Here is an 18,048-nt window from a genome sequence, read left to right as displayed (position 1 = left end):
CTTACCGGTCCTCCGGGATTCACGGTGTCCGCAGCCGAAGCCTCCCCAGCTTCCCTCCGCAGAAACGCTGGGCGACAGCGCACGACCGCGGCCCCGACGCGGGTTATCATGCGCGGCCCGCAGCCAATCAGCGGCCGGCGCGCTCGGGTTGCAGCGGCTAAATTTACCCGCGCACCTGTTCTGGGGGGGCAGGAGGGGGGGGGGGGGGGATCCGTTTACCGGACTGAGGTCATCAGACCGAGAGCCACCGGTGACCCGGTCCTGGAGAAACGGGTCGAACCGTGGAGCGCGGGAAAGAGAAAAAAAATACAAACAGAACCGGAAGTGGGTGCGAGAGGAGGCGGGCACGTGGGTCCGGATCAAAACAATAACAAAGGCGCTGATGATGATTTAAATAATCAGAATAATAGTTTGGAGCTTATATTTATATATGATGCTATTTTCGCACCGTCAGCCACGGGGGTTAAAAGTACCTTCACGCATGCGTATAAAGGCGTCTGCATTCCGGGAGAGGGGGGGGGGCAAAGTGACCCGGATGTAAAAAACGCAGAGGAGGTCCGAGAAGGTGACGCCATGTGACGTCCAGGTCTGGATCAGGAGGCCAAAGGAGGGGGATGGATGGAGGCAGCAGCTGCTTCCCCCGTCAACTGACTCCCCCTTTCACTTCCCCTTCCTGCCCCTTCAAGTGCTCCTTCCTGCCCCTTCATTTCACCTTCCTGCCCCTTCAACTGCTACTTCCTGCCCCTTCAAATGCTCCTTCCTGCCCCTTCGACTGCTACTTCCTGCCCCTTCACTTCCCCTTCCTGCCCCTTCACTTCCCCTTCCTGCCCCTTCGACTGCTCCTTCCTGCCCCTTCAACTTCCCGTTCCTGCCCCTTCAACTTCTACTTCCTGCCCCTTCAAGTGCTCCTTCCTGCCCCTTCGACTGCTACTTCCTGCCCCTTCACTTCCCCTTCCTGCCCCTTCACTTCCCCTTCCTGCCCCTTCGACTGCTCCTTCCTGCCCCTTCAACTTCCCGTTCCTGCCCCTTCACTTCCCCTTCCTGTCCCTTCACTTCCCCTTCCTGCCCCTTCAAGTGCTCCTTCCTGCCCCTTCATTTCCCCTTCAATTGCTACTTCCTGCTCCTTCACTTCCCCTTCCTGCCCCTTCACTTCCCCTTCCTGCCCCTTCGACTGCTCCTTCCTGCCCCTTCACTTCCCCTTGCTGTCCCTTCATTTCCCCTTCCTGCCCCTTCAACTGCTACTTCCTGCTCCTTCACTTCCCCTTCCTGCCCCTTCATTTCCCCTTCCTGCCCCTTATACTGCTACTTCCTGCTCCTTCACTTCCCCTTCCTGTTCCTTCAACTGCTCCTTCCTGCCCCTTCACTTCCCCTTCCTGCCCCTTCACCTGCTCAATTCTGCCCCTTCAACTTCCCCTTCCTGCCCCTTCAAGTGCTCCTTCCTGCCCCTTCACTTCCCCTTCACCTGCTCCTTCCTGCCCCTTCACCTGCTCAATTCTGCCCCTTCAACTTCCCCTTCCTGCCCCTTCAAGTGCCTTCCTGCCCCTTTACTTCCCCTTCCCCTGCTCCTTCCTGCCCCTTCACTTCCCCTTCATTTCCCCTTCCTGCCCCTTCAAGTGCTCCTTCCTGCCCCTTCACCTCCCCTTCCTATCCCGTCACTTCTTGTGAACTATTGGGATGATTGACAGCTGACCTGTCTGGAAGAAGCCTTGCCCCTGGCTCCGCCCCATCAGGAGTTCCGACCAATCAGAGTGAAGGAACCTTGGTGTCCACACCCTCCATCTTTTCCAACCAATGAAAGGAGTGCGGCCGGAGAGCAGCTCAATGGGTGGAGAAGGTTCCTTCACACCTTCTGGAGGAGCTCTGGATCCTGGAGGCCGTCCAAACCAGGAGATCATCTGGAGCTGCAGCTTCACATCGACAGGATGTCTTTTTCTGTCTCCAGTTTCTGGTCCAGACTGAAGGATGTGGTTGGTTCGAAGGAGCAGATCTGAAGGTGCTGTTGGTCCACTGCTGTTGGGACAGTGGGAGAAAGACAGAGAACCTGGAGAGGACGTAGGCAGGAGAACATGGAGACCAGAAGCTCCTTGTCCAGACCTTCTGCAGCGGGAGCTGGAGGCAGACCCACCCCGTCAGTGGACGGGAGCAGGACCAGTCCAGAAGGCCAGGACCTCCTGGAGAACAACGCGGAGCTCCATTCCCTCGCCTCTGTTGGGCGTAACAACCGGTCCTGTTTGGACCTTCACGATCCTCCTGCTGCACCTGAACTTCTGTGAACCCCCGAGAACATTCCACCCGTGAAGCATCTCAACCCGCCGGCCGAATGAGAACTTCAACATCGCCATGATTGAGGTTCTACAAGACAGAACCTCACAGAAGAACCCCCTCCCCGTCCGAGCTGGTCTTCCTCAGCCTGAGGAGCTTCTCTCTGAGGAACCCGAGGGGATGCGAGACGTGGGCGTGTCAGCGAGAACATTTTGAAGGCCAGGTTCTACCAAGCTTTGCAAAGAACACTCGGCACGAGTCTGGTTTCACCTCAAACAGATAAAAACCTTTTATTTGACTGACGGCGGGCGTGTCCGTGGGGGTCTGCACCTCCACCCTCTGCTCTCCACCCCTTGGTCCATCAAGAGGTTCTGGTTCTTCAACATTCTGCGGCAGGCACCGGGTCGGAGGAGAACGCTGGACTGTACACTCATGAGGGTTCCACCACAGCCAGTCCGGCAAATACTGCAAGGCCCCGGGGGGGTCGGGGTTGTTAGGGGACCCGGAGAACTTGGCCTTCTTCTGGCGGAGAACCCTGCACGGAGTCAAATTAAATAACAGGGCGGGTCTGGTTGTCGGGGCAACGTCTTCCTGAGAAGGTCCCGGTTCCCCCGAGTCCAGACGTGTCGGGGAAATAAATTACGGCGGGAGCGTCCCGGCCCCTTCGGCGTCCGCGGCCCCCCCAGAGTCCACGGCGGAGAAGGTCGCGGAGCCCCGGCTCCTGGGCGGAGAGGTCGGAGGTCATCATCTGACGCGCAGTCGAGACATCATCCACTCCAAGCCCTGACACAGCCTGCGGGGGGAGACGAGTCGGCGTCAGCAGCTGGAGATCTTACCAAGCAACACCTCCGGTGGACGGTCCGACCCGAGGGAGCGGCCCGGAGAATCATCAGGGTCAGGAGACACCGAGACAACTTTGGGAGTTTGGAAAGCTGCTTGTGGACCTTGGCGGCCAATTTCTGTCTGGGTTTTTCACCTCAGGACCAAACGAGACCCACCCTGATGATCCTCCACAGGACCAGGCCTGTTCATCTCTGGCAAAATCCCAAGGGAGAACTTTGCCAGGGGCGAAGGCGCTCCTCTCATCAGAAGAGGCCGAACCCTTCGGTGATGACGAAGAGCGTCGACTCCACCTCCCGGGTCAGAGATCCCGGCTCGGACCCGTCCGATCTTCCTCGACGGTGGGTTCGGAGTTCTGGAGAACATCAGCGGGCGGCGGAGCGGGTTCTCACCCTTCCCCGGTGAGGGCGCAGCAGGCCTGGATGTGCCACTGGTGGTCTTTGACGGAGGTGAGCTGCAGGCTCTGGGAGATCTCGGCCACGGACATGCAGCCTTTCACGTCCTGCTTGTTGGCGAAGATCAGGAGCCCCGCCTTCCTCAGGTCCTGCCGGGCGGAGAGGGGAAGCGGAGCGATGGGAGACGGAGAACATGATGATAGGACCTCAGGTCACAAGAATCGCCGGGACCTTCTTGAGGACTCACCTCGTGGGCCAGCATTCTGTAGAGTTCCTCTTTGGTCACGGAGATCCGCTCTCTGTCTGTGCTGTCCACCACCACGATGACAAACTGCGGGAAGACAGAAACGAGGGGTAAAACCCAGGAGCTTCCATGTTCTCCCACTGTGTTAGGTGGACTTAAGTGGACCTCCTAAAGCATTGGATAAGGACTGACTTGCCCACCACTTGGATAAAGACCTAGCAGGGCAGATATCGGTCTTCTTCTCTTACTTTGGACCGCTCCCTTCAGGGGTCTCCACAGAAAATCCTCCTCCATCAAACCTTTCACTTCATCCATAAATCTCCTCTCTGATCTTCTAGATCTTCTGCCCTGGTCCTTCACTCTGGCTGATACTCTTCTCACCCCTGGCACTGTTCTCCACCCATTCCAACCTGCTTGAACCTGTTCCTCCACCTCCTCACCGTTGCTCTGGAATGTTGAGCCTAAGTACCTGAAAACCTCCACCTTCTTGATCTCCACTCCCTGTCGCCTCACCGTTCCAGCCGGGTTCCTCTCATTCAAACACATAAAATCTGTCCGCAACTAACCTTCATTCCTCTCCTTTCTAGCCCATACCTCCACCTCTCTAGATGTTCTTCCACCCGCTCTCACTGCAGATCACAATGTCATCCGCAAACATCATCTGACACCTCATCTGTCAGCCTGTCCATCACCACTGCAAACAAGAAGGGTCTCAGAGCTGATCCCCGATGGAGTCCCACCTCCACCTTGAACTTCTCTGTTACCCCTACAGCACACCGTACCAGTGTCTCACAGCGAGCATACATGTCCTGCACCCGTCTAACATAGTTCTCTGCCACTCCAGTCTTCCTCAAAGAGTCATAGTTCCTCTCTGCACCCTGACGTATGCTTTTTCTAGGTCTACAAAAACACAATGCAGCTCCTTCTGACCTTCTCTGTACTTCTTTCTCTGCATTCCCAAAGCAAATGCTGCATCTGTAGTACTCTTTCTAGGCATGAAACCAAAATGCTGCTCACAAAGACTGACTTCTCCTCAGTCTACTTTCCACCACTCCAGCAGATACTGATCTGGTCTCTGGAAAGCAAGAAACCCTCCAGAGAAGCAAATCTGACTCATTTTGAAGGGTAAAGACAACATGATGAGACGTCTACGGCCTGGAGGCCGAGAAGAGGCAGAAGAACCTTGTTCTGAAGCCCCGCAGATGCAGCACTGAGCCTTCCTCTTTCATCGGGACGTCACCACCCTGCCCGAGAGGCACGGCAGAAGATCCGTTTCTTCTCTGCGACCCCTGGAGGACGTCCTTCTCTTACCTCTGTGTTGGTGTAGTAGGTGTTCCAGGACGACCGGAGCGACTCCTGGCCACCGATGTCCCACATCAAGAAGTGGGTGTTGTTGACCACGATCTCCTCCACGTTGCTGCCGATCGTGGGCGAGGTGTGGACCACCTCATTCATGGAGCTGTTGCAGAGATGGGTGGGGGCGACACAAAGGTCAGGAGCACAGAAGATAAACTCTGTTTAAAATGACTCACTTCTCTGAATTTCTAGTTTATCTTCACACGATGGTTTGACCTCGTCAACAGAAGCAAACAATCAAACCCCGGAGTTTAGGAAATGAATAAATAAATCTGACAGATTTATCCAGACAGATCGTTATAAGAGCCAGAGAGACGGGCGCTTCTGCTGCAGCAGAAGAGGAGGATCTGCAGATGTTTCAAACTCTGGATGGAGGTCAAACAGGAGTTAGATCTCCATCTTGTCCAGACCATGAGACAAACCCTTCATCTGATCTGAGGGGGGAATGTGGTCTTTGAATAAAGAGTTGAGATGGTGTGTCGGTGATCATGTGATGGGTCAGGTGATGGGAATCAAAGGGAGGTCCTCAGGGACGTGGACATGTCACATCATGGAGCCTCAGGTCTACAGCAGCGGGACACAGGAGGTCCAGCCATCGTCTTTGGAACCAAACATTACTGGTTCCATTCCCGGCTCCTCCAAGTGTCTCCAAGGGTTGTCGAGCAAGACTCTGAACTGCTCCCCTGGCGCTGATGGACATGGTTCACCCATGGTTCACCCATGGTTCATCCATGGTTCACCCATGGTTCACCCATGGTTCACCCATGGTTCATCCATGGTTCACCCATGGTTCACCCATGGTTCACCCATGGTTCATCCATGATGGCTTAATTGCAGAGAATGAATTTCCCCATAAGGGATTAATAAAGTACACATTATTATAGGTTTCTTGGGGTTCCACCGGTTCCTGCCCCCCCAGAACGTCACATGACACCTCCTCCAAATGGGACTGGAAACAAACTATGGGTCTGGAGGACATCCAACCTCTGTGTAGCAAAGACTGGCATTGAGATGTTGGGAGAAGATATCTGCATTGTGACAAGAGCCCCAGCAGTGCTTTGACAGGTTGAGTGAGGAGAGGCGTGCTACTCACAACTGATAGAGGATGGTGGTCTTGCCGGCGTTGTCCAGGCCAACAATGATCACTTTATGCTCTGCGAGACAAGATGAGAAAGTGACAGTCAATTTCAAAGAATCCACAAAGCCAAACGTTCCCGGGCGAAGCGTCCGCCGCCGCCGCCCGACGTGTACGAGTCGGAGCCGACCGAGTGCAAGTCCATTGTGCGACGGGAACAACGGGGCGCTTTGTGTCGGCGGTCGACCCGGATTGTATTACGAGGTTGAACCGGGGAGCTCAAAGAGGGCTTCACCTTCGCAGAGGGCCATCAGTCCACACCAGGGAAACAGGACGGTAAGCTCATCTGTGGGGTCAGCGCTGGCAGTGATGGCTGAAACCACGCTTTTGACAAGAATAAACGATACCGATTGCCTTTTTTGGAGTATTGAATCCATACCCATGACTTGGGCAAGTCACACAACAAGCACTGCTCATTTAGCAACTTCAAACACACATCGTTGGCAAATGAATAACACTTGAACACATTCTGCGCAGAGTTGTTAGCATGCTACTCGCTACGCTTCTGGTCATAGGACACGGACGGACTGGTTCAATTTCTTGCTGCCATCGAGTTTGGGCACATAACCCAGAGTAAGTCACCCTTAAAGGTTTGGAAGTGGCCTGCAGAAGGTGCTGAGAAAGCATAGCTGTGGGCTCTCTACTCCCTTGTTAGCACTGACGCCGAAGCTAAAGCGGTGAAGTTTTAATTTTCTCTGGCTCAAACCAGGCTCGATACTGGCGTGTCGGACTCCATCTGTCCCTTGGTCTTCTCAGTTATCTCCTAGATCTTTGTCTTCTGTAGGCGTACAACAAACATACGCAGGAATGTGTTGATTGGCCGGCTGATAATATCTGCAGTGGTGACAGTGGTTCTCCCGCTGACTGTCAGACGACATTCTTAAACCTCCGTTCAAGAACAACTCAACTCCATGTTCCAGGAAGAGAATGGACGTCTGGACGGATTCAGCGAAGCAAGGAGGAGGAGGAGATACGAGCGCCAAAGTGGATTAGGAAGTAGACTTCCTCTCGCTGACGGACGAGCGCTCGCAGGTGTTTCCAGAGGACAGGTGTTGAGCAGCGGAATGGCTTCCGATCGGTCCAACGGCCAAAAGTAACCTGGACTTCCATCTGCTGAGAAGGTTGATGGACGTCTGACCACACCTGGTGGCGGCGCGTCCAGTCTGTCCGACTCACATCTTCCGGTTCTAAGTCTGGCCGATTCCAATCGTCCGGTGGAGTGCTTTGCCTGGGTCAGAGCTTGCGCCCCTGGAATTCTGACGGGAACGAGGGCAGATCAGAACCGATCACCTTAGAGATCAGGGTGGTGACATCAGGCTAATGTTCTCCAGGACCATCTGACACTCAACAACAGGGGAACCTGACACACACATACTTCCACAACCTGCTGGCGACGTAGCATCACACTGCTAACCACTTGCGAAGGATAGCAAACTTATCTGTTAGAACTAACTGGAGGTATAAATGAAAGCTAAACTCATACCAGAGCTGAACCATCAGGCAGTGAAGGTCTACATGCAGGCTGGGTTATTTACCTCTGAAACTTAAACATCTGAATTAAACGGGCTTCCACAAAAGAAAAAAAGTCGCTAGCAAAACTCGAGCCGCAGTTGCACGAGGCAAAAAAACGAAACCTCAAACGTGAAGAAGGGCGAGCAGCAGCAGCGGCAGACAAGATTGCACAAGACCCAAGTGTGAACTTTATCTCCACGATCCGTCCACACTGAGCCTCACCACAACTCAAACACCTGCGGAGAAGCACCAGTACTGAATATATCAGACCTGCAGGCCCGGACACAACACCCGAGGAGTGATCTGCACCAGAGGGACCACGTCGGAGGACAACTGGTTAAAGGTAAAGCTTCTGGGAAACTCAACCGTTTGCCTCGAACCAGGTGGTAACATGAGACGACACTCCTTCTCAGTGCAGCTCAGATCACCCAGATGCTAATGAATCGCCGCCTGAGGAGCGTGTCCAACGAGTACCGTCAAGCCACCGTACAGGGTGTAAGACAATTTCTCTGAGGTTCTGAGGGGTTTCAGCTGCTATAAACGCATCCAGGCGATGCCGGAGAAACATCATCACCATGATGACAAGTCTGTTCTCATGTCGGTACGCAAAACAACCGGCCCGATGCTTTCGAAAATGTCCAAGTGGAGTTCCGGGCGAGTCGGACGCACGGACCTCCGGCCGGATTAGCCCCCGCCAATCAACATTTCAATTATTCTGCTGGTTGTTGGGATGTCGCGACATGGAGGAGGTGCTGTTGAGGAGCACTAATTTCATCTTACAACAAACACACCGTCCCGTGTTTGTCTCTGGGATTAGCTCGTAGCGGCGCTCACACGTTTCTCCCTTTTGTCGTTTCCCTTTCGCTCCTCCCTGCTCTCGTCTCCGTCGACGCCCCTCCATGCTACGGTTACTCGCTAGCAGCGTAAGGTACCTTCACTTCGAGCGCTCGCGTTATGTAACAGAAATAACCGTCCCGGAGGAACACAGTACTAGTGTGTCTAACGAGTCCTCTTTGCAACTAGTTATTCGCGGTATCCTTGCACCCCCACCTGACGGGATCACTTCCGTAGCACGCCGGAGGTGCCAGTCAGAGTAGTACGTAACAGCATTGTGCTGCTAATTAGCAGTTGTTTTTTAGCGACCGCTTGGAACCAACACGAATTTTGGGTTTCGAGTTTCCCCCAAAAAGTGACTTTGGAGCAACGGTTGGAGATGACGGCGGGACATCTGGTCTTCTTGGACCAGCGGCCTCCAGACAGCCAGAGAGTCGTGGTCACAGGACGCTTATAAAAAAAAACCACGCTCTTTAAAATTCTTGGGTTAATGTTTCTAAATGATCTCAGTGATGACTTTCAAAATCCACCGAGATTGGCTGAAGCTGTCAAGATGTTGTCGTCTCAGGATTCTGCTGAAACTTCTCAGCGAGCCCAGCCTTAAAGGTTCGAGACTTTTGGACTTCACAATAAAACGCCTATGGAGGCGGTGGAGGCTCAGAGGCAAGAAGGTTGGCGTTCGTCAACGATCCGTCTGGAGAAAGGAGGCGAGATGAAGCCGGAGAACAACCATCTTCTGCCTCTGATCCGGGGAGGGGTCTCGGGGTGCAGCTCCCTGTCCACATGGTCCAGCTCTTTGGGTGGAGACCGGAGGCCTCAGGCATGTCCTGGACCTCAAGATATTTCATTAAAATACGAGAGAAGGTCCCGGAGGTTCGTCCCCGTCCGTGCCGTCGGGCTTGCTGGGAATCAAACATCTCAGGCGCAAGCTGAGAAGATGTCTGGTGTGGTTCTGCTGCACGTCCTCCCAGTCCTCCAGGAGAAGGACTCCAGAACCCGGTGGAGATAAAGGCCTGGCTGCAGGTGATTAGTTCACAGGGGATCAATGAGATCAGGGCTGATCCGGTTAAAGTGTCCCAGACGCGGAGGAGGAGGAGGAGGAGGAGGAGGAGGAGGGGGGCCGATCGGCTCCGCCACCCCGGCGACAGTCGACTCCTCTGCGGCTGCTGATGTGGCTGACCCCCGGGTGCTGGAGGTGGAGCGGCCCGGCCCGCCGCGGCTCGGCTTCTGCTGATAAATCATTCAGACGCCGCTTGGGTTCCGGCTGATATTCCACTCCACGGAACCCGGGCCGTGAATAATAGACGAACCGGACACACATCGGCGTGGAGGGCGGCGGATCCACGCCGGGATCCGGAGCTCTCACGCCGGCTCGACTCGGGTGATAGCAGCCCCTTGGCAGCGGAGCCCCCGCAACTAGCGGGGCCTACCACCGGGAGCGAGGCCACTTTGGAGGTGGATTCCACGGCCTCCCCCCAGTCTCCCTCACTTACCTTGGTGGTTGAAAAGCCGCCACAGTTTGGTGAAGAGTATCCCCATGGCTGACGGCGGGGGCGTCGGATGCCAGCCTGGAACAATCCCCGCTGTAGCTCGGCTAGCAAGCTAGCTAGCCTGGAAGCTAATCGGCGCTAGCTAGCGAACGGTGGGATCTTTGAAATAAAACCGCCATGGTCGACATCACTCCAGGTGTCTTACGCGTCGCGGGTCACTCCCCGCCGGGTCCCATTTGACGCGAACCGGGTGCGGGGGAGGGTTTTGCGGCCGGGAAAGGAGCGGAGGATGCGGGCGGAGAGGCTAGCCGCTCGGTAACAGCTGGAGTTCGCTCTTCGCTCGACATGAACTGTCAAGCTTTGCGCATGCGCGTTGGAAATGCGTCGCTCCTCTCTCGAGGGAACGAGTTACGACACAGCCAATCAAATGACTCGTTACAAAACATATCGACATGAATGAATGGATGAATATTATTGGTTCATTTTTACCACAACACCATTTATTGCCCGCTACAAAATAACGTCATATTATTCAGACGCCTTTATTTGAAAATAAAATCATTACCAGCAGAGTATAAACCTTTAAAAAAAATCCTCTAAACTATCCAATCAAAGCTGTGACATGTGAATATACATTCTCTAGATCATTTCTAAAGCAAAACATATCATCGTAAACACTGGTGTATATATATACAGAGAAAGTTCAAGAAGGAGTTCTGCAGATCCAGTATTTGCTTTGAGAACACCGAAAGAGAAGGACGGATCTAGAAGAAGCGTACGACAGGGTGCGGAGAAGATCTACGGTTGTATGACCAGGTCTGAAGGGTGTTAGCCTGGTGCGGGACTCGGAGGAGATCCGGGACGACATCGTGGACCCCCTTCTTGTTTGCCACGGTGATGGACAGAGGAGGTAAGCAAGCTCCGTGGACCATGAGGTTTGCAGATGACATTGTCAGAGCAAGGAGGAACATCTAGAGAGGTGGAGGTATGCTCTGGAAAAGGAGAGGAATGAAGGTTAGTCGCAGCAAGACAGAACACGTGTGAGATTGAGAGGAACCCGGTTGGACGCTGATCAAGAAGGTGGAGGAGGGTCGATGGTCCAGAACCATGGAGAAGGTGGAGAAATGTGTCTGGTTTGAAGACTCCGAGAAGATCGGAGGTTCCTCTCTGGAGCGAGGAGGACGGAGGGGATCGGGAGGGAGTTCATCAGAGGGACGGCACACGGTAGATGTTCTGGAGATGGTTTGGACATGGACAGAGGAGGAGTGGTGCAGATCTGGGCAGAAGGATACTGAGGTTGGAGGAGGTCTGGAGGAAGACCAGAGAGGAGGTGGATGGAAGGAGGGGGAGAGATGGAGGCAGATGATTGGCTGTGGCGACCTCTGAAGGCATCAGCCCAAAGGAACAGAAGAAGAAGAGTAGTACGTACATTAAGTTGTAATATTTTCTACGTTCACTCATCTTATTTTCCAAACAAATAACGGAGAGTTGTACTCTTTGATCTTCTCCTTCCCCTTTGTTAGTCTCTTTGAAGTTTGAATGAAACTTCCAGTCCTTTGCGGTTTATTTTCCCCTCGGTTGTAAAACGAAGGATCCCATCCTTCTGCTGCGGACGGAACCCCTAGAACACGGTGGACGGGGAAGGGACCGGTTCGGACGAACCAGAACCTTTAACGTGGAAGGAGGTACCGGACTGTGCTGTACAACCACTTCTACCCACTTCTTAGAAGGTTCTAACTCCAAAAAACACAAAACAACCAACAGAAGGGTAAACGTTTGACTGCTACTGCTGGATAAACGAGCGAGAAAAGACGCTACACAATCTTTTGGACCGTCTTCGCACGGCATGGACTCCGGAAAGTCCAGGTTCCACATGACGTCAAGTGCAGGACCATGCAGGAGGCACTGTTCTCTGCAGTGGACTACATTCCCTACAACACAACTAAGTTAACTTCACCTAGATCATTAGAGTCCGATCCTAACCGGATGCTTGAGAGGGCCATGTAACTTCTACGCAACAAACTTCTGGCCCTCAGTGAGCGCCTCCTTCCTGAGGTTTGAAGGAGGAACCAGCGGTTAAGGCTCATTCATGCTCAACATGGAATCTGTTCATGGAAAGCATCTTCTGACCGTCCTCTGCCTTCATTGCCTGCGTCATCCGCCATGTTCTTGTGGAGGTCGCAGATGAGTAGCCAATGGTAGCAAGCGGAGCAGTGCCACCGGAAGTCACGGTATGCTCAAGTGCGACTAGCGAAAGATACGCAGAAGAAGAACACGACGTGGCATCGGTGTAACCAGGGCGAAGAATCGTCCGTTCGCATGTTTGTTATCGTCGGAAAGGGAACTTGGCGGTGAACTCTGCCCTCTGCTCTGCCCTCTAGTGGACGTACTACCTAACAACCATGGCAACACAACGCAGGCGTGGGAAATATGAGAGCAGTGACGTTTGACTACGGTGGAAACGGAAGAACCCGTTTAAGTACAGAAGGTGAGAATAAATTAGCTTGAAGGCTGGATGCTGGGGGCTTCAGAAGGTGGGGAAGGTGAAGGGAAACCAACACACCGTCAGGTCACGGCCCTCGACATGGGTCTGGGGATCGAGGACAACGGAGGCGAGCACACTTGGGCCTCGTTTACAAGACAACGGGTACGTTTCCAAATAGGGTGACGATTTTAAATGTCAACAGTCGTGAGCATACAAGTATTCGTACGGACCAACGAGGAGCTGGAGTTACTGATTGGGACCCTGATCTACAAGGCGGGTCGATTCCAAGAGGACGTCGACTGGGAGTCATGCCAGTCAAAGTCCTCTGGAGTTTTCCAGAGTCCGCCATTGTTTTTCTGGTTGACCCATCAATGCTTGCCAACTTACTAACACCTTTGGGACCACGCCCATTTTCAAAGAGTTGCGCTTTCTTTGTCCCCATGGAGATAGAGATGGAGGCGTTTTCGAACCTTTCCGCTGCCCGTCAGGCACCGCAGATGCCGTTCTCATGTAGACAAAATGGCTGTCGCGCAACTGAAGTTTTGTGTTTTCAACCGATAACGTTGTTGTACTTGCGTGACCGCAAGTCACCTCTTGCTGACGGTTGGGGATTGGGCGTGGGGGAGGGGGTCCACCTTCATGCTACAGTGACCGCTGAGATGTCTGGAAGGTTCTGGAAGAACCTGAACTCGCAACCGCAAGTATTTCGATTCGGGCCCGTCTTTGACAAACCCAGTTTGGCTCTTGTGCTCGATTCACATCTGCGTTCTGGCTTTTCCTTTCAAACCCAGAGTGAGATCTTCCATGGAGACAATGAGGTATCGCACACCAGTTCGAAGTCAAGCCACGGCAAAGTTGCCCACAGCCACTGCCGTCGGCGGAGGCCCCGAATAAGAGGGCGGTGGCGGCGAGTCCCCAGCTCAGAGCCTGCGCTTGGCGTCCTGGCTGAAACCGCCTGGGGAGCTTCTGTTACGATGGGGCTTGTAAGAGTCCTGGTAGGGGTCCTGATAATCCTCCTCCACCAGGGGCGAGTGGTCCCGACTGTGCTGCGAGCAGGATGACAGCCGGTTGCGGTTCTTTCGGGCCCGCTCGTTGCGGAAGTTCTCATCGGCGGGCATCAGGCTGTGGCGCTCCAGAGGAGAGGGGTCGGCGGCGTGGTTGCTGTTCCGGTTTCTTTGGGCCTGTCGACAAGAGGAAGGTTTGCACCCTCATTGGGCTCTTGTGTAAACAGAGCATGTTGACGGAGGCGGCTCACTCAGGTCAGCTGACTCCGTGGTAAACGTAAAGACCTCCTTACCTGGATGGCGGCAGGATAAGGTGCCAGGGCGGTGGAGCCCAGGTTGCGTCCCAGCAGAGGGTTGAGCGCCGTGCTAAGAGACGTATGAGTTGCCCTCCAGTACGCCTCGAGGTACTCGGCCAGGTGCTCGCACGCGTCCTCCAGCTGGTTCTCGTCCAGGATGATGTCAAACATCTCCTGAGATGGGGATAGAAGAGCATGAGGGAGGGGGTTCCTGTCTTCTGACAGCGCGGAAGAAAGGTGTTCTCACCGAGGGACACTGGGACAGCTTCTCTGCCGCCACCAACTGCACATTTAGGTGTTTGCTTTGGGACTTTCCCCTGGACTTGATCAGCCGCTGAAGGACCTGCAGAGAGATCAGGAACCGCCTTCATCCCACACCAAAGATGGGCCGGAAGATCTCCCAAACAAAAGCGTTGCCTTCAGTGAGTACGGTAACTGAGAAGATGTTTGGGACGGCGCAGACCCAGAGGCTGTGGAGAGCCAACCTGCTCCCGTGGTAACCAGGCGTGTCTTCGCTCTTGGGTTTCACCTGGATGACTTTCCTTCTCCTCCCCTTCCAGGGTGGAACCACCTCTGAGTGGCTCTGCTCCTCGCTACCCGCAAGTACCTTTTGGATGACGTGACAAACACCCCCATCTCCATCTGGTAGCCTGGCTCACCTTGGGCGAGGACACCTTCACGTGGATGATGATGGGCGCCAACGAGGTCTTGATGAGCTGCGCCGGATGGTTGATGGTGTCGGCGTCCAGCACCACCAGCTGCAGCGACCTGGCCAGCTCGAAGATCCGCTCGATCTCGCTCTGGACCTCGGCTGCAAACGGGAGGGACAAGCACATGTGAACAACGTCCGCTAGGAAGCTCCTTCGCCTCCACACGTGCACCACAGCATCTACCGGACATGCACATCATTGAGCGAGACGGTTCCTGTGGCTTTACCAAGGTTGGAGCGCGTGTTGGACCTCTCAATGATGGCCCTCTTACTGGGGTTGTTAAGTACTGACCTCTTGGCCAACGATATGTCGGCTGTTACCCGTGTGATGGAAATCCTGCGAGGACAAGAAAGGTGTCGGCCAGTGAAAGGGTAAGGGTATTTTTTTGGGGGTGAGGTTATTTCCCGTCCGGTCGCTCACCTGCCGTCAAACCTGTGCTTCAAGAAGTCGAACAGCGCCTTCTGCATCATGTCGGTCACCTGAAGCAGTGGATGAAGGTGGAAGGAGAGAAGATCAGAAGCAAACATCCACCAAAAGAACATGAAAGTGTAGTCAGGTAGGGACTATCGGACGGATCCACTCCGTTCGGACCCTTGCAGAACTGAAGTGGTGAAGGACACGCTCCTCCTGGCTACCTTCTCCCGTCACCACGGCTACAACATGGCGGTCATCCTGAACACCGATGACGGTCCTGCAAGAGCCTGGCCAATCACCAGGCATCTCCCGCTGATAAACTCTGGGTTCCTTTCGGTTGTTAGTCCCTGCTCCCCACAGCCAGAAGGTTGGATTCCAACGGAAGCCTTTCCTGTGTGGAGTCTCCATGTTCCCCACATCTCTGCATGGGGTTCCTCCGGGTTCCTCACATGGTCCAAAGACAAGCAGGAGGTTCATGGAGGCCCTACATTGTCTCTATATGTGGCCTCTGATTGGTCCAGATCTCACCCGATGACAGCTGACCCCTTGAAATATTACGAAACGGTACCAACACTAAGACGTCAGTGATGTCAGATCACGCTGGACTTCTACCGTCTTTACTTGAACTCCAGGTGGAGCTCAGCAGACCTCAGAAGGTGACGTCCTCATGTGAGGACGCCAGGTCACGCAGACGACTGACGCAAGAAGATCCATAAGCACCTGTTCTGGTCTGAAGGCCAGAAGACATCCTACCTCGTAACCTTTCAGCGACGGGCCCACCAGGACCACCGGGCGCATGGAGGGAACCACGTCATAGGGAGGGACATGCTCGGCCTGGGGGGGGCACACACACACACACACACACACACACACACACACACACACACACACATGGGTTCCTCCTGGCTCCTCACTTGGACCTTCTCCTGGGGTCTTCTATCAAAGTGAAGTAAGAAGACTCTCACTCACCACCTTCTGCTTTTGTTTCCCTGGAAGTGAGAGAAGGTGGAGATGAGACTTGGTCCTCCTGGTGGTGGGACCCACAACCCCTACATAGAACCCAACCCTAGGAGAACCTGACCTGCAGCATTGGGGCTCGGCTTGAAGGTCCCGGACACCATTTCTCCCAGGCTGGACGAGGAGTTGGCGCTGGACTTGCTGCTGCGGAGATGAGAAGGTGTCAGATATTCACTCGGTCATCATTCATTCATGCATCTCGTCCTGCTTGCGGGGTCTGAGGGGGCGGAGCCAATCGCAGGTCACTGGGAGAAGAGGCGGAGCTTAACCTGCTTCACCTCAACAAGGACAGTTTGGGGTCTCCAATGAACCAGTGACTGTGGTTGGACTGAGGATGGAGAACTTGGAGAACCCAGGTGGGAAAACATGGAGAACCGCCCCCTCACCCATGGAAGCGCCCCCTCTTCTGCTCCTGCTGAAGGCGGAGGTTCTCCAGCCTGAGTGGACTGGGGATGAAGCCGATGTCGCAGCCTTCCTTCACCAGCCGTCCGATCCACCAGTCGTTGCTATACTTCTGCAGGCGAGAAGGAGAACATCCACACGGAGGAGTTCAGGTTCTGCCGCCCCTCTTCATTTCCCTTCTTTCCACCCCTTCATGCTGTCTGGGGGAGTCCACAAATGATCGTGGCGTTTTTATTCTTCCGCCATTGATTTTTTTTTTTTTATTGTCGTTTTTATTATCTTTATTACGTCTTTTTATTGCCGATCGGAACGCCGAGACGTCTCGCCAGAAGAAAGCTTCTATATCTCAGGGAGGAGGTGAAGCTGCGCCGCGTTCTCGCCCTTCGGTTCCGTCGCATCTCCGGATGGACGGCGGGATGGACGGACTTCCGTGGGTGGGCGGAGTCTGGCGGCCCTACCTCTTTGATGTGCAGGAAGTCCTTGGCGTCGAAGGACACGGCCGTCCCGGCTACGGGGACGTCCTCGTCCAGGGCGCCGCAGAAGCTTACGTTGGTCCTCACCGAGAACGCCACCGCTTTGGTCTGGGGAACCACAGGGGTCACAGGGGGTACAGAGATTAGAGAGGGTACAGGGGGGGACAGGGAGTGCAGATGTTACGGGGGTACATAGGCTACAGAGATAAGGGGAAGGTACAGGGGGTACAGAGGTTACAGGAACTACAGAGGTTACAGAAGTTAGAGAGGGTACAGGGGTACAGAGGTTATAGGGGTGAGAGGGGTACAGGGGTTATGGAGGTTACAGAAGTTAGAGATTGTAATGGGGTATGGAGGTTATAGGAGTTAGAGGGGTACAGGGGGTACATAGGTTACAAAAGTTAGAGAGGGTACAGGGGGTACAGAGGTTGTAGGAGTTAGAGGGGTACGGGGGTATGGAGGTTACAGAGGGTACAGGAGGTACAGAGGTTCGAGAGGGTTCAGAGGTTACAGAGGTGAGAGTGGATACAGGAGGTACAGAGGTTAGAGAAGGTACAGGGGTTACAGAGGTTAGTGAGGTCACAGAGGTCATAGGGGTACAGAGGGTACAGGGTGTACAGCAGTTGCAGGGGGTACAGAGGTTAGAGAGGGTACAGGGGGGGACAGGGAGTGCAGATGTTACGGGGGTACATAGGTTACAGGGATTAGAGAAGGTACAGGGGATACAGAGGTCACAGTGGTGACAGTGGTCACAGGGGGTACAGAGGTTACAGGAACTACAGAGGTTACAGAAGTTAGAGAGGGTACAGAGGTTATAGGAGTTATTGGGTTACAGGGGGTACAGAGGTTCGAGAGGGTTCAGAGGTTACAGAGGGTACAGGGGGTACAGAGGTTATATGAGTTAGAGGGGTACGAGGGTGTGGAGGTTACAGAGGGTACAGAAGGTACAGAGGTTACAGAGGGTACAGGAGGTACAGAGGTTACAGAGGGTACAGGGGTTCGAGATGGTCCAGAGGTTAGTTAAGTCACAGGGGTCATAAGGGCACAGAGGGTACAGGGTGTACAGCAGTTGCAGGGGGTACAGAAGCTAGAGGGGATACAGGGAGCACAGTGGTTACAGGGATTACAGGGGATACCGAAGTTCCAGGAGTTACAGGGAGTCCAGAGGTTCGAGAGGTC

General features: G+C 54.2%; 3 protein-coding genes across 32 annotated transcripts in view; all 3 read right to left on the bottom strand.

The window, feature by feature from the left end:
• Positions 1–113, bottom strand: part of neb (nebulin) — a 52,059-nt gene extending 51,946 nt beyond the window's left edge. For all 26 annotated transcript variants that reach the window (XM_086147589.1, XM_086147605.1, XM_086147609.1 and 23 more), the window contains exon 1: positions 6–113. The gene's annotated coding sequence lies outside the window, so the exon portion shown is untranslated. The remainder of the gene's footprint in view (positions 1–5) is intronic.
• Positions 114–2,521: 2,408 nt separating this feature from the next.
• arl5a (ADP-ribosylation factor-like 5A) lies at positions 2,522–10,404 on the bottom strand. The gene is made up of 6 exons (XM_086147619.1): positions 10,072–10,404; positions 6,191–6,251; positions 5,053–5,200; positions 3,745–3,828; positions 3,495–3,646; positions 2,522–3,055 (listed from the first exon to the last, which is right to left on the bottom strand). The coding sequence occupies exons 1-6, from the start codon at positions 10,115–10,117 to the stop codon at positions 3,007–3,009; spliced, it is 540 nt and encodes a 179-aa protein (XP_086003745.1). The 5' UTR covers positions 10,118–10,404; the 3' UTR covers positions 2,522–3,006.
• A 146-nt stretch (positions 10,405–10,550) lies between these two features.
• Positions 10,551–18,048, bottom strand: part of cacnb4a (calcium channel, voltage-dependent, beta 4a subunit) — a 13,741-nt gene continuing 6,243 nt past the window's right edge. For 2 of the 5 annotated variants that reach the window (XM_086147584.1, XM_086147586.1), the window contains 11 exons: positions 16,855–16,977; positions 16,381–16,508; positions 16,059–16,138; positions 15,947–15,966; positions 15,731–15,811; positions 14,984–15,042; positions 14,790–14,899; positions 14,513–14,664; positions 14,101–14,196; positions 13,851–14,027; positions 10,551–13,734 (listed from right to left, as the gene is read on the bottom strand). In XM_086147584.1, the coding sequence (XP_086003710.1) occupies positions 13,474–13,734; positions 13,851–14,027; positions 14,101–14,196; positions 14,513–14,664; positions 14,790–14,899; positions 14,984–15,042; positions 15,731–15,811; positions 15,947–15,966; positions 16,059–16,138; positions 16,381–16,508; positions 16,855–16,977 (1,287 nt within the window). In that variant the 3' untranslated portion in view covers positions 10,551–13,473. The remainder of the gene's footprint in view (positions 13,735–13,850; positions 14,028–14,100; positions 14,197–14,512; positions 14,665–14,789; positions 14,900–14,983; positions 15,043–15,730; positions 15,812–15,946; positions 15,967–16,058; positions 16,139–16,380; positions 16,509–16,854; positions 16,978–18,048) is intronic. The other 3 variants (XM_086147585.1, XM_086147587.1, XR_015106243.1) reach the window with 2 other exon arrangements.

The sequence above is a fragment of the Fistularia commersonii genome, chromosome 6, assembly GCF_037954325.1.
Source record: "Fistularia commersonii isolate RoL2024-O1a breed Wild chromosome 6, RoL_Fcom_v1.0, whole genome shotgun sequence".
Classification (NCBI taxonomy): Eukaryota; Metazoa; Chordata; class Actinopteri; order Syngnathiformes; family Fistulariidae; genus Fistularia; species Fistularia commersonii.
Note: the sequence above shows the minus strand (reverse complement) of the source record. Positions and strands in the feature narration are given on the sequence as shown.